At 47.1% G+C, this 26446-nt stretch overlaps 1 protein-coding gene across 14 annotated transcripts in view; it reads right to left on the bottom strand.

Annotated features, from left to right (window-relative positions):
* The window catches only part of abi1a (abl-interactor 1a), a 45395-nt gene that overhangs the window by 13287 nt on the left and 5662 nt on the right, over window positions 1-26446 (bottom strand). For 5 of the 14 annotated variants that reach the window (XM_020041765.3, XM_029116243.2, XM_029116247.2 and 2 more), the window contains exons 2-5: window positions 21210-21377; window positions 5998-6174; window positions 1415-1429; window positions 705-823 (exon numbers count right to left, since the gene is read on the bottom strand). In XM_020041765.3, the coding sequence (XP_019897324.2) occupies window positions 705-823; window positions 1415-1429; window positions 5998-6174; window positions 21210-21377 (479 nt within the window). The remainder of the gene's footprint in view (window positions 1-704; window positions 824-1414; window positions 1430-5997; window positions 6175-21209; window positions 21378-26446) is intronic. The other 9 variants (XM_029116242.2, XM_029116252.2, XM_029116246.2 and 6 more) reach the window with 3 other exon arrangements.

Here is a 26446-nt window from a genome sequence, read left to right as displayed (position 1 = left end):
TCATATCAACAACACAGGAAGCTCGTCACGGCTACAGGTCATATCAACAACACAGGAACCTTGTCACGGCTACAGGTCATATCAACAACACAGGAAGCTCGTCACGGCTACAGGTAATATCAACAACACAGGAACCTCGTCACGGCTACAGGTAATATCAACAACACAGGAAGCTCGTCACGGCAACAGGTCATATCAACAACACAGGAAGCTCGTCACGGCTACAGGTAATATCAACAACACAGGAAGCTCGTCACGGCTACAGGTAATATCAACAACACAGGAAGCTCGTCACGGCAACAGGTCATATCAACAACACAGGAAGCTTGTCACGGCTACAGGTCATATCAACAACACAGGAACCTCGTCACGGCTACAGCCTGAAACTGAACATCTCTATACACTAACAAACACTGGAGCATTTAATATCTCAGCCATCATCCTTCTAGATGGCCACAGTGACCCAGTTACACACACTGAAATGGAGCCCATCGAATAAGCGTCTTAATGTTCCACTGGCACTTTGCGCCACCCGTGTCAAAGATCTGGACAGGACAGACTTTCCTGTGAAACAGCTGAGGATTCCTGACTACTGAAAAACCTCTTCATCTACTCTGCCTGATAATACATTGGGTCAATTAGCAGAGATAATAACAGATTTAAAGAAATCCCATTTAAGGCCGAAAAGAAAATACTCGTCTTACCCAAGAGTGCCACGCCCCGACAAGGTCCCTGTCATTGGTGGAGGGCTTGGCGGTTTTTGTGTCGGTGGATTGGTCCTCGATAGCGTTCCTCCTCTTATTGGCTGATTGTTTCCATGCTGCTGTTGTAAGAAAATATGTCAAGAATGCGTAAGGCATTAAAACAGCATTGCAAAAACAGTAGCTAATGTAAATGACAACTACAAAAGTGCTGAAGGACGGGTTTCCCAAATGCACCATGTGACGTCGTTAATTATACATTCAACCAAACGAGTATATCTACAGGTCCTCTGAAACTCTGTCAGGTGGTGATGGAAATAGCCAACAGGTATTCCCAAGAGGGCTTCCTGTTTAACATTTGGACATTTGTTTCAGGGACACGGTGTCCTTCCATAAATACAGAAATCTCTATTTCTCGCGACGGATGTGAGGTTTTCTGTCATAAACCGAGCCCTCAGGCAGACACGACTTAAATCAGGGAAACCCACACATCAGATGACATGCATAGCTACACGTATAGACAGCTGTTATTAGACACATAATCCTCTAGAATTATCTATCTAAATGATAGATGTCTATACTGGCTACAGTGGCAATTTGAATGGGGCTACTGCACATCGAGTGACAAATGCGGACTGAACGGCATGAAAATGTGGGGGTTTTCAATAATGGACTACTATGACAGGATGGGCCATGTGACAAGCAAAACTTACCTTGGCTTTTAGCCACTTAATGTGGGTGGGGGAGGGAGGGAGAGAGAGAGAGAGAAGGCAGGTCAAAATTAGCATGTCTGTTAGAGAATCCAAACCATAGCAGAGACAATGCTCACCACACTGTTTAACCTGAGGAAATGTTTCTCCAGACTTGGTCGACTGAGTTTAGATGGAGTTGCTTGAAACCAGACCAAATGACCCAATGTCTGTGGTGATTCATATCTCCCACACCCTCAACCTGACCAGTAGGACTCCCCCACAGCTTCATTGGTGTTCCTATTCATCTCCCACACCCTCAACCTGACCAGTAGGACTCCCCCACAGCTTCATTGGTGTTCCTATTCATCTCCCACACCATCAACCTGACCAGTAGGACTCCCCCACAGCTTCATTGGTGTTCCTATTCATCTCCCACACCATCAACCTGACCAGTAGGACTCCCCCACAGCTTCATTGGTGTTCCTATTCATCTCCCACACCATCAACCTGACCAGTAGGACTCCCCCACAGCTTCATTGGTGTTCCTATTCATCTCCCACACCATCAACCTGACCAGTAGGACTCCCCCACAGCTTCATTGGTGTTCCTATTCATCTCCCACACCATCAACCTGACCAGTAGGACTCCCCCACAGCTTCATTGGTGTTCCTATTCATCTCCCACACCATCAACCTGACCAGTAGGACTCCCCCACAGCTTCATTGGTGTTCCTATTCATCTCCCACACCATCAACCTGACCAGTAGGACTCCCCCACAGCTTCACTGATGTTCCCATTCTGCACTGAAACAGGAATCTCAACACCTCAGCTAATCTGTCATCCAATTATTTTTTAAATATTGTTAATAGTAATTATTATGTATAATTAATAAAAATGTGTGATTGTGCATATTTTAAGCTTGTATATTTTGCTTGTATTTTAATTGAGTTAAGGAGGAGCAACGCGTGCCCTGTCTGAGAGAGTTAAGGAGGAGCAACGCGTGCCCTGTCTGAGAGAGTTAAGGAGGAGCAACGCGTGCCCTGTCTGAGAGAGTAAAGGAGGAGCAACGCGTGCCCTGTCTGAGAGAGTTAAGGAGGAGCAACGCTTGCCCTGTCTGAGAGAGTTAAGGAGGAGCAACGCGTGCCCTGTCTGAGAGAGTTAAGGAGGAGCAACGCGTGCCCTGTCTGAGAGAGTTAAGGAGGAGCAACGCGTGCCCTGTCTGAGAGAGTTAAGGAGGAGCAAGGCGTGCCCTGTCTGAGAGAGTTAAGGAGGAGCAACGCGTGCCCTGTCTGAGAGAGTTAAGGAGGAGCAACGCGTGCCCTGTCTGAGAGAGTTAAGGAGGAGCAACGCGTGCCCTGTCTGAGATAGTTAAGGAGGAGCAACGCGTGCCCTGTCTGAGACAGTTAATGAGGAGCAACGCGTGCCCTGTCTGAGATAGTTAAGGAGGAGCAACGCGTGCCCTGTCTGAGATAGTTAAGGAGGAGCAACGCGTGCCCTGTCTGAGATAGTTAAGGAGGAGCAACGCGTGCCCTGTCTGAGAGAGTTAAGGAGGAGCAACGCGTGCCCTGTCTGAGATAGTTAAGGAGGAGCAACGCGTGCCCTGTCTGAGAGAGTTAAGGAGGAGCAACGCGTGCCCTGTCTGAGAGAGTTAAGGAGGAGCAACACGTGCCCTGTCTGAGAGAGTTAAGGAGGAGCAACGCGTGCCCTGTCTGAGAGAGTTAAGGAGGAGCAACGCGTGCCCTGTCTGAGAGAGTTAAGGAGGAGCAACGCGTGCCCTGTCTGAGAGAGTTAAGGAGGAGCAACGCGTGCCCTGTCTGAGAGAATAAAGGAGGAGCAACGCGTGCCCTGTCTGAGAGAGTTAAGGAGGAGCAACGCGTGCCCTGTCTGAGAGAGTTAAGGAGGAGCAACGCGTGCCCTGTCTGAGAGAGTTAAGGAGGAGCAACGCGTGCCCTGTCTGAGAGAGTTAAGGAGGAGCAACGCGTGCCCTGTCTGAGAGAGTTAAGGAGGAGCAACGCGTGCCCTGTCTGAGAGAATAAAGGAGGAGCAACGCGTGCCCTGTCTGAGAGAATAAAGGAGGAGCAACGCGTGCCCTGTCTGAGATAGTTAAGGAGGAGCAACGCGTGCCCTGTCTGAGAGAGTTAAGGAGGAGCAACGCGTGCCCTGTCTGAGATAGTTAAGGAGGAGCAACGCGTGCCCTGTCTGAGATAGTTAAGGAGGAGCAACGCGTGCCCTGTCTGAGAGAGTTAAGGAGGAGCAACGCGTGCCCTGTCTGAGATAGTTAAGGAGGAGCAACGCGTGCCCTGTCTGAGATAGTTAAGGAGGAGCAACGCGTGCCCTGTCTGAGAGAGTTAAGGAGGAGCAACGCGTGCCCTGTCTGAGAGAATAAAGGAGGAGCAACGCGTGCCCTGTCTGAGAGAATAAAGGAGGAGCAACGCGTGCCCTGTCTGAGATAGTTAAGGAGGAGCAACGCGTGCCCTGTCTGAGAGAGTTAAGGAGGAGCAACGCGTGCCCTGTCTGAGAGAGTTAAGGAGGAGCAACGCGTACCCTGTCTGAGAGAGTTAAGGAGGAGCAACGCGTGCCCTGTCTGAGATAGTTAAGGAGGAGCAACGCGTGCCCTGTCTGAGATAGTTAAGGAGGAGCAGGGCATGCTCTCGTCCCGCACCGCGACAAGCGCCAACCCAAGCAGCTCATCAATAATGCAGTCTCCCTAATGGGCTGAGCACATGCAATCAGAAGCAGGGCGATCGGAACAAGATGGGTCACATATAGCTACAGCGAAGCTGAACATGTGGACGGGAGCTTCCTTTAAGAAAGCAGGAGACGACATTGAGGAGGTTCAGGACCACGACGACATGAAGAAAGCCCTGGAACTAGCCGTTATAATTTCCTGCCCCCTTCTGATGGTATGGAAAGGGTATCCACCAACACACGTCTGCCATGTGTGTGTGTGTGTGTGTGTGTGTGTGTGTGTGTAAAATCAAAGAGTTTCCTGTACATTCTGTTCCAAATAAAATGTCCATTTGCATGTTTCTCATTTTAAATAAATACTTTGCAAATGTTTGCTTAATATTTTCTTGAAATAGCAGTTATAAAGCTGACTTGAGAACACACACACATCATTAAAACTGCAGAGTATCTATAGGGCCCCATCCCTTACTGCTGAGAGTAGCTATTTATGTAAAATATGGATTACATCTAGGCTTTGACATACACACGGGAGACGAGATGGGGGATGAATTCCTAACCAGGCATGTGTGTGTGTGTGTGTGTGTGTGTGTGTGTGTGTGAGCGTGCACACATGCAGCTCTAGTCGAATAGGTCATTTACACCAACCAGGAGAGTACTGGACAACAGACCAGAGTGGTTTGCATCCAGCACATTAAGTGGGTCAAATTATTCCAGAAAGGAGGTGTGTGATGGTGAAGAGATTTGCTGGTGGAATAAAGCTGCAATAAACAACTAAACTGGGATGAAAAAGACAAAGTGTCCATAGAGCTCCACTCCACACACAGTGAAAAAAGGGCATTCAAATGGTCAGACTAGAGACAGTTCATCTCACGGAATGTTATAAATTTTTGTTATCGTCCTAATTTCTGATAGATGTTGAGATCAAGGCTGGACAGCAGTTTTATCGCTACGTCACCTCGTTCGGGCCATTACCGAAAGGCTGAGACCATGTCGGACAACGTGCATTTCCATTTCCCATTAGCCCACGCGCCACTCCACTGGGCCGTCCCCCGTGCCACGTGTGATTTGCGGCCTCGTAAATTGAAAATGATGGGGTGGTGGAACAGTCAGGGCGGATGGGGTCGTGGAACCGCCAGGGCGGATGGGGTCGTGGAACCGCCAGGGCGGATGGGGTCGTGGAACCGCCAGGGCGGATGGGGCCGTGGAACCGTCAGGGCGGATGGGGCCGTGGAACCGTCAGGGCGGATGGGGCCGTGGAACCGTCAGGGCGGATGGGGTCGTGGAACCGTCCGGGCGGATGGGGTCGTGGAACCGTCCGGGCGGATGGGGTCGTGGAACCGTCAGGGCGGATGGCAGTCCAAACGGTTAGACACAGTCGCCGTCGTGTTGACCTATTCACCGTTAAACCGATGCGACTGGAGGAAGTGTTTGCCGGCAACACGGCACGGGCACAGTCCGAAGTGGTGACTGAAAGACTTAGGGAAAGGTTTAAAATGACGGGGTTGAATTGTTACATGGAGGATTTCTGAGAGCCCAGCTCAACATCCGTAAGAAACAGATGAAACTGAACAGCTAGTTCACAGCCAAGTGGTTTTGAAACGTCACAAATTAATCTCATCCTCACTACAGAGGCCCCTAAATATAGCTGTTTTCAGAAAGCTACCGAAAGATGGTCATCAATCTCACTCCAATTCCACCCCCCTCTGCCCCACTGACAGAATTCCAGCATAGTCTGCTGGGAGCTCTCTATGGGATGGAAAGGAAACAGCGAGAAGAGTGAGCAAACCAGAGGAGAGAGAGGGGAGAGTGAAACAGAAGGCAGAAGAGTACAAGAAGACAAGAGTCAGAGGGGAGGAGGAGAACAGAGAGGGAAAGCGGAGGGGAGCAGGGCTTGAATGGAGAGGCGTAAAGCTCACCTTAACCCCATGACCCACGTCGTCCAGCACATTGTAGTCGATGGGTTTGCGGATGTATCTCACGGGCCGTTCCACGTTGGCCGGGGCAATGATCTTGTGGGTCCTGGACGTGTTCTTGTTGGTGGTGAGGATTCCGATCTCTCGCCGGGCAACCTTCTCCTTGTGGATGTCCACCGTCTAGACCAGGAGAGAAACATGATGAGAACCGCAGAGACATGATGAGAACCGCACAGACATGATGAGAACCGCACAGACATGATGAGAACCACAGAGACATGATGAGAACCACAGAGACATGATGAGAACCGCACAGCACAGACATGATGAGAACCGCAGAGACATGATGAGAACTGCAGAGACATGAGAACCGCATGGCAGAGACATGATGAGAACTGCAGAGACATGATGAGAACCGCATGGCAGAGCTGCGGGATATAACGGGATCTCTGATTGAATTACAAACATGCCAGACAGTTGCTCCAGTGGCTTTAAATGTACCACGTTGTGGCACTTTTCATCAACAAGCCTGCAATCCCTTTACGCTGCGGGTACACAAAATCAATAAGGCCGCGTGACTCCTTCTGGATAGACTACAGTGCTGTTGGCTTGTCTTACATCCAGTGTGACATCTTCCATGTAGTGACATCTTCTATCGAGTCAGAAACAAGCAGAGACTTTTCCGGTGTCCTTTTTTACAGAAGTATTGTGGGTGTTCATAACAGGGTAGTGGATTTATTCTCTAGACTTTCGTTATTCAATGAGGCTGCCTACAGAGGACGTCCAGCTATGTAGTCATTTGAGTATTCCATATAATAAAATAAAGGCAGTATTAGGCACTCTGGATAATAAGTCGGTATAATAACATCCAAATCCACAATGCAGATTTCCAGGTCATTCGATCATAACTGTTTCACATAACTCTTGGATGTTTTGACGGAAGAGGCCGGTAAAATCATGAATCCTGGGGCATTGGGAAAATTCACGATGTACGGTTCATAAAGAGAAAGTGTTGTTGTACTTCTGTACATTGAGAAGAATGTTAAAAATGCTTTCTTTATGTTCAGGTGTAGCTTCTGTTAAGACCATGGGGAATTTTCATAGCAACTGTGTGGGTGTGTTTGTCTGTGGACGGTTAATATCACATATGTCTGAAGGTATTCAGCATCTCGTTCTTCTGAGAATGTCCGATATCACATTTCACTGATCTGACTATGTCCAATATCACTGTACTGTAGATGAATGGAGATTGGCGTCAATGGAAACAGAGCACTGTGACCTGGGCTCAGAAGAGCTTCAGAAAGCTGAGTGTTATGAGTTGGTAAGGGCTAGTCATTCAAGCTCCAGTGTTGGCTTCAAGGAACGAGAGACTCAGTTCAAACATGTGATGGTTGTCAGTCAGGTCACAGACATAGTCTCATTCACAGTAACTAGTACTACCATCACAACCACAAAGTCCAACAGAAACATCTCCGTCAACAACATAATGGGTTTCCCCATCCTTTCGTTTTCTCAGGCTTCCATTGGGCACAGACGAGCAACAGAGCAGCTGCTCTCTCCTCCGGGGAGACGACAGAGTTATCTTTCCTCAGGAGAGGGGTCCACTGGCCGGAGCCTATGGACAGAGAATTCCTTTCATGCCACAGAAATACGGGACTCCGCACAGAGACACAACATTGTCCCCTACTCTTCAGAGATCCTCTGGTTGAGGGCTTTGGGTCTCGCTGATATCAGGGAGGAGGGAATGAACTAGGAGTTCAGCGTCAAAAGCTGACATCATGGACAACCAATAGCTATTTAATTAACTTTAAGAGTTAAAGTGCTTCTCAAACCTCTCCTGGGCCCCCCCTGCTGTTAAACATAAAGATGTATTCCAGAGCTAGCACACAACTTGTCAACAAATTAGCAAGACGTTGACTACTTAACTCATTTGCTGTAATTCTTGGCTAAAACAAATAAATGATTACAACATGTGGATAGTTACATAAAAGCCTCTCTTATTTAAAATAGCTGGGAGAACAGTGTTCAGAGTGCGTACCATTGATTCCACCCAGTACCAGATGGCAAAGTATGCTAGTCTCAAATGAAATACCCCTTTCTGCACGGGAGCAATGTGTACAGCTCAGTGGCAGAAAAAGCAGGATTTATCCTACACATCCAGCAAACATACTTTCCATATCACAGTAGAACCTCCACAGTGACACACAGCTCCAGAAAAAAAGTTGATAAGGAAGGTTTTGAGTGAGGAACAGAAGGGTTCAAATTAATAGACCACTGCAAATTGAACGCTTCTGTTCCTCACTCAAAACTTTTTTTGTGCAGTGATCTCTTACTTTTTTATGTAGCTGTATAGACCCACCACAGTGATATATAGAGTATCTACATGTACAGTGACATGTAGACCCTCTACGGTGACATGTAGACCCTGTACGGTGACATGTAGACCCTCTACGGTGATATATTGACCCTCTACGGTAACATGTAGACCCTCTACGGTGATATATTGACCCTCTACGGTAACATGTAGACCCTCTACGGTGATATGTAGACCCTGTACGGTGATATATTGACCCTCTACGGTGATATATTGACCCTCTACGGTGATATATTGACCCTCTAGAGCGATATATTTTGACCCTCTACGGCAGAGGTGTCAAACCGGTTCCACGGAGGGCCGAGTGTCTGCAGGTTTTTGCTCTCTCCTTGTACTTGATTGGTTAATTAGGTCACTGATTGGTTAGTTTCTACCCTCACCTGGTTGTGTAGGTATGAACTAGGAACCAATTTATAGGAAAAACCAAAAACCTGCAGACACTCGGCCCTTTGTGGAACCGGTTTGACACCTGTGCTCTACGGCGATATATTGACCCTCTACGGCGATATATTGACCCTCTACGGCGATATATTGACCCTCTACAGCGATATATTGACCCTCGACAGCGATATATTGACCCTCTACAGCGATATATTGACCCTCTACAGCGATATATTTTGACCCTCTACAGCGATATATTTTGACCCTCTACAGCGATATATTTTGACCCTCTACAGCGATATATTGACCCTCTACAGCGATATATTGACCCTCTACAGTGATATATTGACCCTCTACAGCGATATATTGACCCTCCATAGTGGGAGGGGGTCACTCCACCGGAGCTGTGAACTTCTCTCGTCACCTGCTGTGTCATTGGAAAACTTGATGGCTGAGTTGGTTCATACTTAGTCATTCAGAGACCAAAGTGGGTGCTAACCAAGGTTTAGTTGTTTAGTTGGTTCACCTTGGAATGTGTGACGGTTTCTGCAAAAATTGTGGATATCTTGAAGCAGTGGCTGACAGCTGACCCAGAAATGGAGAGGTTGAATATGACTACAAAAAACAATCTAGATCAGGCCTGCACAACCCTGTTCCTGGAGAGATACCATCCTCTGGGTTCTCTCCAATCCTGTTCATGGGGCAGACTTAGAATGTTGTCAACAGTCTTTTGCTAGGAGTGAATTATGAACACAAACATATTGGAAAAATTTCTTGAATCAATGTTGGTTTTACGATATAGCCTAAGTTCTAGGTCAGTTGAGTGGCTGTCAAGGAGCTGTGATGGATGCTGGAAAAACAGTCCTCCTGGCCTTTTCCACAATAGCCCAGTGACTTCATCTCATCCTGTAGAAGGACTAGGGAAAACACGGTGCCACAGTTATCCCTGACATCTATCTATCCCCCACCCAAAGCTGGACCGATTTGCCGTGGCCTTAGGTAGGGCTGCTCGATATTGTTTCAGCATCGACATTGTGATGTACGCATCCGCAACAGTCACATCGCAGAACGTGCAATTTAGTAAGGTAAACATACACTCACCTAAAGGATTATTAGGAACACCTGTTCAATTTCCGGTCTGAGTATTTCACAATCTGCTCAGTTACTGGGATTTTCACGCACAACCATTTCTAGGGTTTACAAAGAATGGTGTAAAAAGGGAAAAACATCCAGTATGCGGCAGTCCTGTTGGCGAAAATGCATTGTTGATGCTAGAGGTCAGAAGAGAATGGGCCGACTGATTCAAGCTGATAGAAGAGCAACTTTGACTGAAATAACCACTCGTTACCACCGAGGTATGCAGCAAAGCATTTGTGAAGCCACAACATGCACAACCTTGAGGCGGATGGGCTACAACAGCAGAAGACCCCACCGGGTACAACTCATCTCCACTACAAATATGTAAAATAGGCTACAATTTGCACGAGCTCACCAAAATTGGACAGTTATAGACTGGAAGAATGTTGCCTGGTCTGATGAGTCTCGATTTCTGTTGAGACATTCAGATGGTAGAGTCAGAATTTGGCTTAATCAGAATGAGAACATGGATCCATCATGCCTTGTTATCACTGTGCAGGCTGGTGGTGGTGGTGTCATGGTGTGGGGGATGTTTTCTTGGCACACTTTAGGCCCCTTGGTGCCAATTGGGCATCGTTTAAATGTCACGGCCTACCTGAGCATTGTTTCTGACCATGTCCATCCCTTTATGACCACCATGTACCCATCCTCTGATGGCTACTTCCAGCAGGATAATGCACCATGTCACAAAACTCGAATCATTTCAAATTGGCTTCTTGAACATGACAATGAGTTCACTGTACTGAAATGGCCCCCACAGTCACCAGATCTCAACCCAATAGAGCATCTTTGGGATGTGGTGGAACGGGAGCTTCGTGCCCTGGATGTGCATCCCACAAATCTCCATCAACTGCAAGATGCTATCCTATCAATATGGGCCAACATTTCTAAAGAATGCTTTCAGCACCTTGTTGAATCAATGCCACGTAGAATTAAGGCAGTTCTGAAGGCAAAAGGGGGTCAAACACAGTATTAGTATGGTGTTCCTAATAATCCTTTAGGTGAGTGTATATCAGTCTGCAATATATAGTTTTTTCAAATTGAATACCAGCATTATATCTGTCTGATATAAGGTAATTTACTCTGATTTATGGGTTATTGGATACACAGTTAATAATAATAATTATTATTTTAAACAAGGTTTGTTGCTGCACTTAGTTGACATGCAGGCTCTGCTTGCGCGTGACGAAATGATGAGCCTGGAACAAGCAAACAAGTCGGAAATGGAGAATTTGATTGTAAAAAGAAATGCATCGTCAATTACATGGAAATATTTCGGCTACAGTCTGAATAATGTTGACCAAAAACAGGTACTTTGTCGAGGGTGCGTTGCAATTGTTTCCAAAACGCGACCAATTTGTTCGATAATTTAAGGCAGCACCACAAATCTTCATATGACGAGTGCAAAGCAACTCAATGCCCTCCAAAGCAAAAATCTATTTTGGATGCATTTGCCAGTATTACACCATACGAGAAAGGTTCCAAACAGCAGAGAGAAATCACAGAATCAATAACATTTCACGTCGCCAAAGACATGGTACCAATTAACACGGTTACCAAAGAGGGTTTATTATCTGGTCGCTTGACAAGCGGTATGTAATGCCATCATGCAACTATATTTCTCAAGTTGCCATCCCACAGCTGTTGAGAAATGCAATGCACAAGTTGAAAAAGAGCTGTCTCAAGTGGAATATTATATAGCAACAGACCTGTGGTCCAGCCGGACAACGGAGCCCTACATAAGTCTGACAGTACACTTTATTAATGAGGACTTCCACCTGAAAAGTTGCTGTTTGCAAACTGCATTTTCCCAGAGGATCATACAAGTCAGAACATCGCAACAGGGATGAGAGAAGCTTTAGCTGATTGGGGCCTAGATGAGAGTTGTCTAGTCTGTATTACAACAGACAATGCCACGGACATGGTGAAGGCTGCCGCCCTGAACAAGTGGACCAGATTGCAGTGCTTTGGCCACAGACTGCATCTTGCAGTTGGTAAGTTATGCCCAACTGCACATTCTATTTTACTACTGTTGCTATTGCTATACTATTACTGTTACATATTATTAGTTTCATGAGTTTCATACATTTTAATTGTAGAGGATGGGGCTGTGGAAGAATGAAGGATACATACTGTCAGGTTGATAGCCAAAGCTCTTTCTGAAGACATCCTTTATTTTTTCATATCGCAATATAAATATCGCAGAAAAACAGAATATCGCAATGTCAGTTATTTCCAATATTGTGCAATCCTAGCCTTAAGTCTGTGACCTTCCCAGGCCTGGAAACACCCACATTGGTGCAGCCCCACTCAGGACCCCTGCCCGAAATGTTGAGGTAATATCTAACAAGGGGAAGGAACTTAAGCAGTAAAGGAAAAGAAAATAGAAGTGCCAGAACTCTGCTTAAGTGACACAATATACAAACACCCTTATCGGAGTCAGGGACAAACAGCGGCACAGCTGGCATGACAGGAAGTGAGAAGTCAGCTCATCTCCTTCCTGTTAAAGAAGAACATTTGCCTTTGTTGATGATGGCTTATTTGCAGTATGTGACACAAGAGACATAATGGACATAAATGGACAAAACAAAATACAAACAGTGTGCTCAATTAAAAAGGTTTGCAGATGGAGATTTGCTTTTTCCGTTCAGCCTCAAAATGGCTGCTCGATCACACATCCGTATAAATTAAAGGGTGCTTTTCCCTGTGAATATTATCTTGTGTTGCGAAGAGATCAGATGAAAACGGACAGTGAACGGCTGTAGCCATTCCAGTCTCAAACTGGGCAAGGGTTCAATCAGAAATTAAATGACGTTCGCAGACCAGAGCTAAACTGGTTTTATAAAATACATTTTCTTTTAAACATTTTCTCCTGGTCTTTTTAAGAGCTGAGCACAATACCAGAGAATTTCTGTTTGTGTTGATGGCCGACCATCGCCCTGCTGAAAGGACCCTGACCAGCTGAAAGGACCAATCAGGGCCATTCACATGACGGGTTGGATCACTTTCCTCCCAGAACATGCGGACAGGGCAGCTTATACTCTGCACTGTCTATGAGCCTTTTGGAGTGTGTGTGTGTGTGTGTGTTGAATATGGGCGGAGAACAAGCGATCGCACCTGCTGTTACTTGTGTTCTTGATCTGCCTTGATCTGCCATTAAAACCAGACCAGGCAGGGCAATAGATGCCCCCTATGCAAATACCAGCTCCCCCACATTCCTTTACCTATCTAAACAATGGGACTCAAGTCCTTTAATCAGTAAGAATGCATCAGGCTTCAGAAACTTCCCCAACAGCATTCTGGGAAAAATATGGTCGAGCAAGAGGAGGTCCGACACGATAATAGATAAAAGAGGACATTATCATCAAGCCTTCCACAGCTCACTATGAGTCACTGTTTGACTTTGCTCCCAGACAATACAGTAGAGTGCTTTTGTTCTTATGGACTACACTTCCCACCAAATATTTTTTCCATGCATGCGTATAACAATGACCAGACTTCTTTCTTTCCTCTCCTCTTCGGCATCTCATGTCCTACCCTCCTCCACCTCACTCCCGGTGAACACTCAGCTGCCTCCATGAACGGGGGACTTGGGTCAACACGCAGCCAGCTGCCAGTTCATTGCTTCCCATCATATGTGTCCCAGAGTCAACTTCTATTTCAGGACATAAAGACGCCTGTTGCCCGTCGCGTTGAAGATGAGGAAGTGATTCCTACCACAGGCAAAGCAGTGTGTTGTTCTAGAGGAGGCAGAAGGAGAGCCACGGGAGGGAGAGGACCGTCACACGTTGGTACGGTGATTACAGACAACTTCCACCACTTAACCGTTTCAGCAGTTCGGCAACAAATCTGGAAGATGACATCCACCATCACAAAACGGCAGCTACAAACAAATCTGGAAGATGACATCCACAGTCACAAAACGGCAGCTACAAACAAATCTGGAAGATGACATCCACCATCACAAAACGGCAGCTACAAACAAATCTGGAAGATGACATCCACAGTCACAAAACGGCAGCTACAAACAAATCTGGAAGATGACATCCACCATCACAAAACGGCAGCTACAAACAAATCTGGAAGATGACATCCACCATCACAAAATGGCAGCTACAAACAAATCTGGAAGATGACATCCACCATCACAAAATGGCAGCTACAAACAAATCTGGAAGATGACATCCACCATCACAAAACGGCAGCTCTGGACAAACAGAAATCGAACAGATGTGTGTAGGCATAGTCAACACTAGCAAACACTCTCAGCCTTCATGCCACAGCATGTGTGTGTGTGTGTGTGTGTGGCAAGCTTGACTCGACAATTGTGCCAATAGTTAATAACAGAGAGAAACCAGGCATAATTATATTGAAGTACAGAGAGAGTGAGACAGAGAGAGAGTGAGACAGAGAGTGACAGAGAGAGAGAGAGACAGAGAGAGACATTGAGTGACACAGAGAGAGAGAGAGAGAGAGAGAGAGACAGAGAGAGAGTGAGACATTGAGTGACAGAGAGAGAGAGAGAGAGAGAGAGAGAGAGAGAGAGAGAGAGAGAGAGAGAGAGAGAGAGAGAGAGAGAGAGACAGGCAGAGAGAAGCAGCCAAACCCCAGAGTGTTCAACTCACTGGCAGAGTCTGCTTGCTATGTTCCTTGGAGATAACACACGAAACACACAACAAAACACCACAAAGAAAAAAACAACTTTTAGCAAATACATGTTATTATTAACTCCCTGACTGACAGGTGAAGAAAGCTTGGCCACAACAAAGAAACTCTGTAGCAACTGTCAGCATGCACGGCCTCCGTTCTCAATGCCAACCACCTCCTATCAGTGGGTGGAGGGAGCGAGCCAAAGACAAACATATGTCTGGCGACTGCTCTGTTTCTCAGGGCAGTTTAAAGCCAGAACATCTGAAAGCCTTTATCTCTGGCATGATCCAACATGGCTGTCCAGGAGCCCTGAGAGAGGCCAGTTTCTCAGGCCAGTCAGTTAACCCAACAAATCATGTGAGAGCTTCCATCCAGCGAGCGAGCCAAAATGTCCGGTCCATGAGTCCTTTAGTGGACCGAGTTCTGGCACCATATGGAGTCTCTCCATGGACAAAAAGAGATTCCTCCGGTGAAACTAACATGCTCTCTCCAGAACGCATTCAAAATTGCACAGGCAGGGGCAGAAGACACCTGCCGGGTGTGGGAGAACTCGGCAGATCGGCTTTTCCACTGAAGAAAAACCCGGCAATGAATGGACAGCATGCTAAAGTCGCTGGTTGGTTAGCGAGAAGCAACACAAGGGGTTCTGAACGAAACAGCCACTGCAATTTTGCCCATTTTGCCTCGGCTATGTCGCCACCATACCAACTCAGACCAAGATGGAACTATCAAATGCAGGATGTACTTTGAAGAACTTTAGCAAATTGAAGAACGGTATTACAAATAAAATTTGTCTGCGCTGGTGTACATGAGAATGTTATGGATGAATGGACTTTGGAGTACAGAATGACCACCATCACCTGGCTGACCGTGTTCCAGTGTGGGGGTGTCGGGCCTCCCGTGTTCCAGTGTTGGGGGCCTCTCGTGTTCCAGTGTTGGGGGCCTCCCGTGTTCCAATGTGGGGGTGTCGGGCCTCCCGTGTTCCAATGTGGGGGTGTCGGGCCTCCCGTGTTCCAATGTGGGGGTGTCGGGCCTCCCGTGTTCCAATGTGTGGGGGTGTCGGGCCTCCCGTGTTCCAGTGTTGGGGGCCTCCCGTGTTCCAGTGTTGGGGGCCTCCCGTGTTCCAGTGTTGGGGGCCTCCCGTGTTCCAGTGTTGGGGTGTCGGGCCTCCCGTGTTCCAGTGTTGGGGGCCTCCCGTGTTCCAATGTGGGGGTGTCGGGCCTCCCGTGTTCCAGTGTGGGGGTGTCGGGCCTCCCGTGATCCAGTGTGGGGGTGTCGGGCCTCCCGTGTTCCAGTGTGGGGGTGTCGGGCCTCCCGTGTTCCAGTGTGGGGGTGTCGGGCCTCCCGTGTTCCAATGTGGGGGTGTCGGGCCTCCCGTGTTCCAATGTGTGGGGGTGTCGGGCCTCCCGTGTTGCAGTGTTGGGGGCCTCCCGTGTTCCAGTGATGGGGGCCTCCCGTGTTCCAGTGTTGGGGGCCTCCCGTGTTCCAGTGTTGGGGTGTCGGGCCTCCCGTGTTCCAGTGTTGGGGGCCTCCCGTGTTCCAATGTGGGGGTGTCGGGCCTCCCGTGTTCCAGTGTTGGGGGCCTCCCGTGTTCCAATGTGGGGGTGTCGGGCCTCCCGTGTTCCAATGTGGGGGTGTCGGGCCTCCCGTGTTCCAGTGTGTGGGTGACGGGCCTCCCGTGTTCCAGTGTGGGGGTGTGAAGAGACCTCCAGCTCAATGCGTAACGAACCTCTCCACTGGGACACCTTGGCCAGGGGATCAACAGCAGATGACAGTCTCAAACCGCCTCTGAACGAATGGGGTCGGGGGGACACTACGAAGCCCTTCCATCTTGTGTCCAACCTAAGGCAGCAGGAATAATCTACTTAAGACTGAAAGGACTTGTTACTTCCTGGTCCTGACAAGAGGGAAAATACCTACCGTCAGGGAGTGTTCCACCCCCGGTCACAGGGATAAGGAAATGACTACGTAATGACTCAGACTGACTGGCTCTGTGTGCACCCTGTCCATGCATGGTGTTGCCTAATTAATGTCTGAAAGCAGAAGACCGCTCACAGGATCTCTTCCATTTCCCCTGGATACCAGATTGTGTCTTTGTGTTTGGTGATGGTGCCTAGGCAGTCCAAAATGTCATCGCAGGTCAGCTATATCGGTCGTTCTCAGGGCCAATCCGTCAGGCCGCAGATGGTCATTTCTCAGCACGCCACACGTTAGGGATTGCTGTGACGGTGATATGTGGTTGTCTCATTAGATGGACACACCAATGGTTGGTTGCCCGCGACAACGGCGTCGGTGAAGTCAGCTTTCCCCAAACCTCTCCCCGGGCGCCACAGACATTCCACACTTTAACCCTTAACTGGCACACCTGGTTCAATTTGGCCGCTAGTCATCAAGCCTTTGACTAACCGAATCAGGTGTACCAGCTCAGGGCTAGAACAAATGAATCATACGGGGTGGGGGCTGAGGGGGGGTGTGGGAAACCCTGTCCGAGCTGACAAACGCCAACCACACCACAGTCATGCAAGTGCAAACGCATATCGATGTGGTCTGGGGAGACAAACCCAATATCCAGGTGTCAGTCCACTGAGCCGAGCACATTTGTAGCCCAGCCTCAGCTAATCACATTCAACGCCTGCGTCGGGTAATGCTCCCGGGTTACTTTGGCCCCGCCCAGTACTGTAATCTAGGAGAGAATGACTACTACTTGTCTAGAGGAAAAACACAAATGCTTTCTGACTCAGATAATAGGCAATGTCCAACCGGTGTTAATAGAGCTAAATGGAGCAGAAGTAGAGAGGAAAATATTATAGGATCCACTCCACTGAAGGTTTGTTAAGTGGAGAGGAATGCTTGGGTACAGATGACGTTACAGACAGGAGAGGGGAGGGGAGCAAAGAAGCCACAGAACAGGGAAGCTAATCGGATGATTCATGGGAAGAACACACCCCCCTCCACATCTCAAGTCTTTACATTATTCTCTTTTGAAATCCTACTTTCCTTTAACCCCAAGCCCTAACCTTTAACCTTTCCCCTAACCCCAAATCCTAACCTTTAGCTAACCCTAACCGATTTTCCCGATATTTTTGGCAATGAGCACATTTCTGGTCTAGTGAGCAGAAACGTAGAAGTTGTTAGAACTGCGCTCGACTTCTGGAGCGAGTGACCTCCCAACAAGCCTAACCAGAGGAAACACAGTGACATATCTACATTCCGGAATCCTTACGCAGGGGAAGGAGCACACCCTCCAGACTTCTCCATCAATTGACCTGACAGGACGCCACAACGAGTCCCTAAAGCACGAAGGCTTGTTAACCCCAGGAGTTTGGCCTGTTCAGATACCCAGTGGCCATTCCTTCAGAGCTGCAGTTCTTAGAGAATGTTTAGAACCAAATATATTCACTTCAGATTCATTTGAAACACTGTTCCCCGCAGGACCCCTTGGCTAATAGGCAAAAACACACGCACTATGCACTATGCACTATGCACTATGCACTATGCACTATGCACTATGCACTATGCACTATGCACTATGCACTATGCAGCCAGAAAAACACATGCGAGCAGTTGGATTGGTAGGTAATGACGGCTCCACTGCAACCCACACACTCTCCTCTGTGGAAGTTCATATCCAGTTTGGATGAAATCCATCTCTGCAACACACAGCAGCATAAGGAGGGCAGAGCCAGCAATGCAGCATACGGACGAACACGCACAAAAGCGCACGCACACACACACACACGCATGCATACACTCCAAGCAATGCTACTGCGGTTCATGTATAGAAAGTTGTGTACATGTGTCGCTCTTTGGCTATTTGGAGTTATGATTAGCAGCGACTTGAACTTAAGCTTTCTGACACACCCAAGTGCAACCTTGCAACACAGGAACTGAAATGAGATGACGAGATTAACTGCAGTGAGCAAATCTTTTAGGGCAGGGATCCCTGCAATGTCAGTGCCTTCACGTGCACTGTTTTGCCACAGATAGGCCACCAGAGGTCTGACAAGTTTACGGATAGTGCTAACAAGAATTTTCCCAAACTCCAATTTGGGTCATTTAGATCCCAAGAAGAAATATTTCTAAAGCAACAGTCAGAAATGCAACATTTCATGACAACATAAAATTGCAAGTTGGAAGAAAAAGTAGTTTCATTCAGAAAATGCAGGTGTATGCTAATAACCATGATGTTCATTTTCAATTCCACATTTTTATTTTTACTACCCCTGGTGCGACACAAAGAGAGTGAAGTTGAGAATGTTATCCACTCCCTAAATCCAAACCATACTGGTGCGTTGTGCACATTGGTGGGATATGAACAGAAACCAGTCTGTTTCAATTCAATGACTTGCGAAATAAAGAGAATATTTTTGGAAGGATCTGCAATTCTAGGAAACATTTAGGAGCTCTTTTGTTTTTCTGAAAACATCTGACAACCGCCAATTATTTATACAAATGTAGGGTGTGGCTATATGTGAAAATATATGTTTAAAAATGGCGCCCAAGCGATCGGTCAAAAGAACAATAGGTCGACAAGGATTTGTTTTATTTTTGTCGGGGACAGCCTTTAAATTCCATTAAAAAAAAACATTTCCATTTTGTATGGAGCCTTTTTTGAAACACATTCCACATTAGATAAAATAGCTGAGTTACAATGACTTAACAGGAGAATTCTCTTTTTTTAAGTCACGAAACATTTGAAGAACTTTTTGGGAACCTTTGGGGTCTGGTCAAAAATGTGCATGTACTTTGAATGTGATGGGGGAAAGCCTCTCTCTGTGAGAAGCCAGAAACCCGGCCAGATGAGGCACTCCCTGACCCCGCACGCGCACGCACACCAGGAATTAATACAGTAGTAACACTAGGATTCAAATATAATCTCTATTTTGGCACCATCCTATTCTCTCATCAGCCTAAAACACTGGAAACCCTGCTTCTCACTGGCAATGCTGTGAGCATAGGCAGGGTGTTGTAATACAATCCTCCATACAGCCATACCGTACCCCGCCTGGAAACTGGATTAGCCACTATTCAGTAGACACCCAGAACGGAACAGAACCAGAGAGCTTAAACACTGAACCAGCAACCGACAGACTAAATGTACTGCCTGGAAGGAGGTAGCTTCTATGTTAAGTTCCCCCCCACATAATCCAATAATTCAACTTCTACATTAAAGAATACAGGTATAGGGCTGCTGTGTTTTTAGCTCCGGAGAGGACGCGCCACACTGGGCCCGCTGATTGCTACATTTCGGAGGCTCCAAAGACACCACTGGAGGGCGGGAGGGGGGGGAAGGAGGCGACCACACAGACACTCCCTGTCCGTTGACTAACCACCCAGAACCTTCCAGAAGCCAGGACTGGCCTCGTACCACGCCCGGCGCAATCACTCTCATCATCCGCCCCAGCGGTGTCGGGGGCGAAGCCGGAGCGCCGGTCGCTCACTACTTGGCACAGGGTCGAGTTTGGCATCGGCCTAAATGACTGAGGGCATTAAAGGCAGGAGTCGGCGGCTTCCGTGGGAAGACGTTCTGGGGGTACAGTGGGTTTCTGGGAATGTCCAGTACAGGGCCGCCACATCCTGACACTACGGATCTTTTCCTAACAGCTTGCGTCTCATCTCTGACCACAAACACTGCAGCCTTTACAGCTGTGAGAATGGAGCAGCGCCGCCCTTCTGCCAATCAGCACCACAACTTGAGCCAGCTGTCGGACCCAACTCGCAGGAAAATGGGTTTCAACAATGTCCAGCAACCGGACAATGATAACAGCATCCCAGTTGAGGTGTTTAGAACCATCTAAACACTAAAGGGAAGGGGAACAAATACTAGCAATATTGGTAATTGGCAAGAGAAATAAGCTAGTAGGTAGTATATTAAATCAACAATATATCAGTCGATCCACTGATTAATCTATGCACCGCTACAGAGGACCATGCTATACCCTCACATCTACTAAATAGTACTTGTTGACAGACAAATAGGACGGGTAACAGCAGTAGGTTGCCGTGGCTACCACCTCCACACACGCACATTGCGCACACGCGCTTTGGCAACCAAAGTCATGAGAAACTCCTGTTTTTGTCAACACAGTGAAACAATACAGCATTTGCACAGTTGAAACAAGTGGGAAGTCCTGGTGGGAGTGGGGTTTGGGGGTGTCTCTCTAATGCCACAGCAATAAAATCACTGTTTCGGAGGGCAGCTGCATCACGGTTCACATCATCCAGAGTTCAATTCCCCAATTTCCCCACATGTTCCCTTCTCCAATATTGTGATATTCTGTTAGAGCCTTGAATGCTTCTCTCACAGGCACCCCGGAGTGGCTGGGGCGTGACGAGACCAGGAAACCCCTGCTGACCACGCCCCCCCACCCCCAGGGTCCTGGCGAATTTGCATCAGTTAGCAGCACAGCCAGTGCTGGAACCTAGACGGAGGTGGTTCATCCCAGTGCTGTAGACCTCCATGACCCCGGGAGGCTCTTCGCTGGTTAATATATTTAACCAATCACTGTCTTTCTGCCGGTTTATGACAGCCATGGAAGCCTGGAGTCATTGTCATGGAGGAACAACCATGAGTAGTGTCCAGGGGACCACGGTTTCAGTGAAAAACTACAGAATTAAAGTCTTGACATTCAGTTGATCACATTTCTGTGTGTGTGTGTGTGTGTGTCCTGACCTGAGAGATGTGGTTGATGGAGGACTCCATTCTGCGAAGCTGTGAGGCCTGGATGTCCAGTAGCTGCAGGACATTGTTGGCCAGGGCGTTGATCTGGTAGGCCACGCTAGCCAGGGACTGGGTGGTGTAGGCTTTAGTCTCCTCCAGAGCCTTCCTCTTGTCCTGTGCCTGGAGAGAGAGAGGGACAGAGGTTTTAACAGCACGCGATTTAGCAGACACTACTACCCTGAAACAACATGAAATCAAGCACGTGGAAATCTTCCACTATTAGCTGTGGCAACAACTTTGAATCTTTCAATTAGTCAATTCTTTGCCTTCCCAAAGGCAACAGATGACAAATGGATTACTCAAAGATCATTCAGCAATATTTACACTGCCCTTTTTGATATACATGTGTAAATATTTCCAATTGTTGTTGGCATATTAAAGTTCTGTCAGGACATTGTCCATACAGCTGACACTGGTAGATGTTCACATGTGCATCATCTCTTTTAAACGACCGGTTTACCCAAGTGAGCGTCAGAACCATAGTCACAGCATGAAAGGTCGTCAGAACCAGATAGTAACAGCACGTAAGAGCGTCAGAACCACATAGTCACAGCACGTAAGAGTGTCAGAATCATAGTCACAGCACGTAAGAGTGTCAGAACCATAGTCACTGCACGTAAGAGTGTCAGAACCATAGTCACTGCACGTAAGAGCGTCAGAACCATAAAGTCACAGCACGAAAAAGCATCAGAACCATAGTCACGGCACGTAAGAGCGTCAGAGCCATAGTCACAGCACAAAAGTGCGCAATTTGCAAGAAGCCCAATGCAACCACTTTTTTGCCGATGCGCCTTTTGGAAAAAAACATTCAGAAAGAAAAGGAAGTTGGACAAATTCACAGCATGGACAAATTGGCTTAAGATGAAGGGGGTAATATAGATAGCACACGTGCACACAGATGCAAAAACATGCACAAACACACGCGCACAAACACGCTCACCAACACACGCGCACAAACACGCGCCAAAACAGAATTTTCCCCTTTCACTTTCTGAAAAACATTTAACACCATTTTCAATACTTTCAATACAGCTTTATATGCAAAGCTGACACTAACAAATAAGACAGAAATACATCGTTTCCTGCATTAAAACCAACGCCCTACATGACAGAGTTACTGAACTTGGGAGTGACTAACTAGAAAGACAGTTCAAGTATAGGCTATTTCTGAAGACCGCGCTTTGATACTATGTCAGTGTGTACTTCATCCATGTACTCTCATGGAAACCTATTCATTTGCCACGCCAAAGGGTAAACTCCTCTGAGGGAGACTCCAATCCTAACATGACCGGTCATACATCTGTACGGACAGTAGTCAACCACTAAACATGTAGCCCCATTCAATTTCCAGTTCCTGGCATTTGAAAGCCCAGAGATCAAGAGGAGTTTAAGTTTCAGTCACTCGTACACTACTACATGGGAAAGTGGTGGATGATTATGGCATCAAGAACATCCATGAACCTCTTTTCACCTCCCTCTGTCAAATCTTTTACCAGTCCGGCGTTTCTTGGCATCAACTGTGAATGTGAAAGGCATTGGCGATGTGCACCTGTATGAGTGTGTACTGTGGGTGGAAAAGGGAAAGGTTTCGTTATATTGGCATATCCCAAATTCTTTGAAGTACTCTCAGAGAGGGGGGAGTCACATCAGAGTGGCAGGGGGTTAATATGGGATATTTGCCAGGGCAGCATGCTTTATTGAAAGCGATCCTGGCAGAACAAATTTTCTAGACGGATTTTCCACCATGCAGCTGTGGTGATTCTAGCGTGCACCATCCAGGAGAGTTGCCCAATGTTCAAGGCACCCTGCCACCAATGCACTTTCCACAACCAGGTTCTGAACCAGGCTGAAGGCCGTTCTGCAGGCAGGACGGGGGCGGTTCTGCAGACAGGCCGCGGGCGGTTGGTATTCACCCGGAGAACAACAACTGATCATTCGGCCACAAACAAAACAAGCCCAGTCTGGAAATACGCCGTCACACAGCAAATCTAATTTCCACAGAAGCAACCAGACAGAGGAACAAGTGGACTGTTTCACAGATCACTATGTCAACAGGGATGCTGCTTTGTCCGGATCAGACTGAAAGAAATTGGATTTTCTGGTTTCAAACAACCCGGCTGCCTGCATGGATGTTAACTGTGTGCTCAGCAGTTCCCTCGGGTAAAACCCCTGAAGACCAGCATTGCTGTACAGTTATGAAGTTTAGTATGTGGGTGGTTTTCGAGCCACACTTCTCTGAACCAGGTCTGGACCCTTAACATGCACTTACATCAAACACAGGGATTAAGTTAAAACAACTGCAATGAAACGCTGCTTAGGTAATGCCGTTCATTCAGCTTGGGCACTGGCATGGAGGAAATGACGAGGTTTGAGGTCCAGGAGGCTGAAATAGTGAGACAAGAGACAGAAGCAGTGCTCTCTTCACCCGAAGGACATTTGTCTATGATTCAATAATTGTTTGCCAAATTCATGGGGAAATTAAGTGAACACAGGAAGCTTAAGAACACGTGTTCTTTTTTTGAGGTCTACTCAAGCATAAAATATAATGTTTATAGCTCACAAATAAAACTAAAATTCCAAATACAAAACAAATATCTATAAACTGCCCTAAACACTCTCCTTAGAAACCTAGTTTATTTCCTTTAACATGCTCATTATTAGTCAAAGTTTTCCAAAAACACTAATAGTTTGACATTCACTTTTTTGGGGTACACATCACTTAAGTTCTATAGACACAGACCTTGAATGTTTGATTAACATGTTGTACACCAATTCGGAGGGACGCAAAGATTTGGATTTTGCATTCCCAATTTAACATCCATGACGCTGGAATCATCAGTATGCTCTGTGAAATAGATGTTAGTTCAAGGTGTTCAATCTGTAAAATTTCACCAGAGGTGCTTTTAGTAATTAATTATTACACAACAGAGAAACCCGGTTGGCAAGACCTTGACAAAGCCTGCATTTCCTGCTGTATTCCCTAGTCTGAATAATAGGGAATAGAGCTAGGGCTCAGCCACAAACAATCACGGCTTGCTTAAAAAAAGAAACCAGGAAGTGAACAGGGTCAGTTCTGCTTAACCACACCTCCTTTGGAGACAATGTACCAAGATAAGAGAGGCCTGAGCACTTTACGTGTGATGATAAGTGATCACCCCCAGCTCTGACAGCACGGGGAGTGGCGGACCGCTGGTGGGTTGGCTGGTTTCCTCTGGTAGATGAGAGATTGACGGAATGTTACGTGGGTGGGGCCTGGTACATGTTGTAAATATCTGCCATTTCACCCCAATCCAGTCAGGCCAGATAAGTAACTCACTTCAAGAAAGAAAAAAAAAAAGGAATTGCCTAGTCAAAGTACTTCTACAGAAACAGGGCGTCAGGACGTTTGTAGGGGGCAGGGCTGATTGCTGCTCGGAGGCCGCAGGAACAGGAAAGAACGGCCCGGACTTCCTCCCCAGGGGGGAAGAGACTGGGAGGTTCTCAATTTCATATTTCCCGTGTCCTCTCCTTGTCTCCGTCACTAAACACAGTGGAGGAGAAGGTCACAGGGGACAGATCTCTCCCACCCAATGGGTTGTGAGAAGGCAACAAGTAGAAGGGAAAAGAACGGAGTAGGCGATTGTGTTCCAGGGTTACAACCAACTGTGTTGCCTTCACCCAAGAGCTCTGTTATGGTCAACACAATCTGGCTAAGCGGAAGTGGCTAGGTTTACAATCTCATTAAAATCTTATTAACCCCAAGAACACCAACTATGGCCCTAATAACGGACTTCAATTATAACCAAAAGCAAATGCTTTCCAATATGTTTATGAATTTGGATTTGGCAGCTTGACCTTCACAAACCCATGCAGTCTCGCTTTTGAGTGACCAAGCATGACCTCTGACCTTTGCCGAGACCTTCAGTCTCCTCCGGGTCCACACCTACGGAGTACCTGGTTTTGGGGGCCCGTTGCTGTCCCTGTCTTTGTCCACCTGGTCATTCTTTTGACCTAGTCTAGAATCAAATAGACTCTGGATTTAGCCCAGAGAAATTTATTTATTATTCCAATTGGACTCTTAATATCTCACCCGGCACAGCCAGAAGAGGACTGGTCACCCCTCTGAGCCTGGGTCCTCTCTAGGTTTCTTCCTAAAATTCAGCCTTCTTAGGGAGTTTTTCCTAGCCACTGAAATCCAACACTAGTGTTGTTTGCTCCTTGGGGTTTAAGGCCGGGTGTCTCTGTAAAGCACTTTGTGACAACTGCTGTTGTAAAAAGGGCTTTATAAATAAATTTGATTGAAATTTGATTGAAGCTGCTGAGAGGTCAAATAATAGGGCTGAACACTTCAAGCATTGCTCTCCAGAAAACAAGTCAGAACATTCTCCTCTGAGACAAGACAAGACAGCGGCAAGCTGCGTTGCTCCAGAGAAATGTACTGCAAACACCAACAGCTGACAGACAGGCGTAAGAGCTCCCTCATATCTGGGGAGAGTGCTTGGAATAACCGGAAGAGAAATGTCAGGACCGCAGAAACGCGGCACGGCCCAGTGATAAAAACGACTACCATGGTGGATGGAAGTGTGACGTCAGACAGACCGATGTCTACCCAGCTGTGTCACATACAATGCTAGCTGTATATTACCCAGGTAACACTGCAAGTCCAAACTGTTGCAGTATGCTGCTTTACGACAACAACAGGCACATATTTCACACACACACCAATTAATAAACACTGGAAGAAAGTAAATAGGCCATGCCACCTAGATTTCACCAGGATTTATGTCACTATGTCCCTTTAAAAACAAAGGGACACAAACCTTACACAGAGATCAATCAGCTGAATAACCAATCAATAAAACAATGAAACGCATTTAATGAAGCCTCTTTTTAAGAAGCAGTCACAAAGTGCTTAAAGAGAATGTCCAGCTGGAAACCAAAATGAGCAACAAACAAGAAAGTGACACACAGCACCTAGGAAAACCCTGTGCCGTGTTGTGCCTCTGCTGCCCAAGGACTTTGAATCCAGGGACAAGGTCATGGAGGACTCATTACAAGTCAGTCCACTGTGGAATGCGTCTGCCATAAAGATAGATAGAGAACCCCCGAATGATATACCCTGTTCATGCTAGGCAAAAAGAAATAGACCTCCTCAATCCATCTCTATGGTATCGACCACTGAATGAGATAGCAGACAGCAGGAGCTGAGA

This window comes from Esox lucius, chromosome 21, assembly GCF_011004845.1.
Source record: "Esox lucius isolate fEsoLuc1 chromosome 21, fEsoLuc1.pri, whole genome shotgun sequence".
NCBI classification, from domain to species: Eukaryota; Metazoa; Chordata; class Actinopteri; order Esociformes; family Esocidae; genus Esox; species Esox lucius.
Note: the sequence above shows the minus strand (reverse complement) of the source record. Positions and strands in the feature narration are given on the sequence as shown.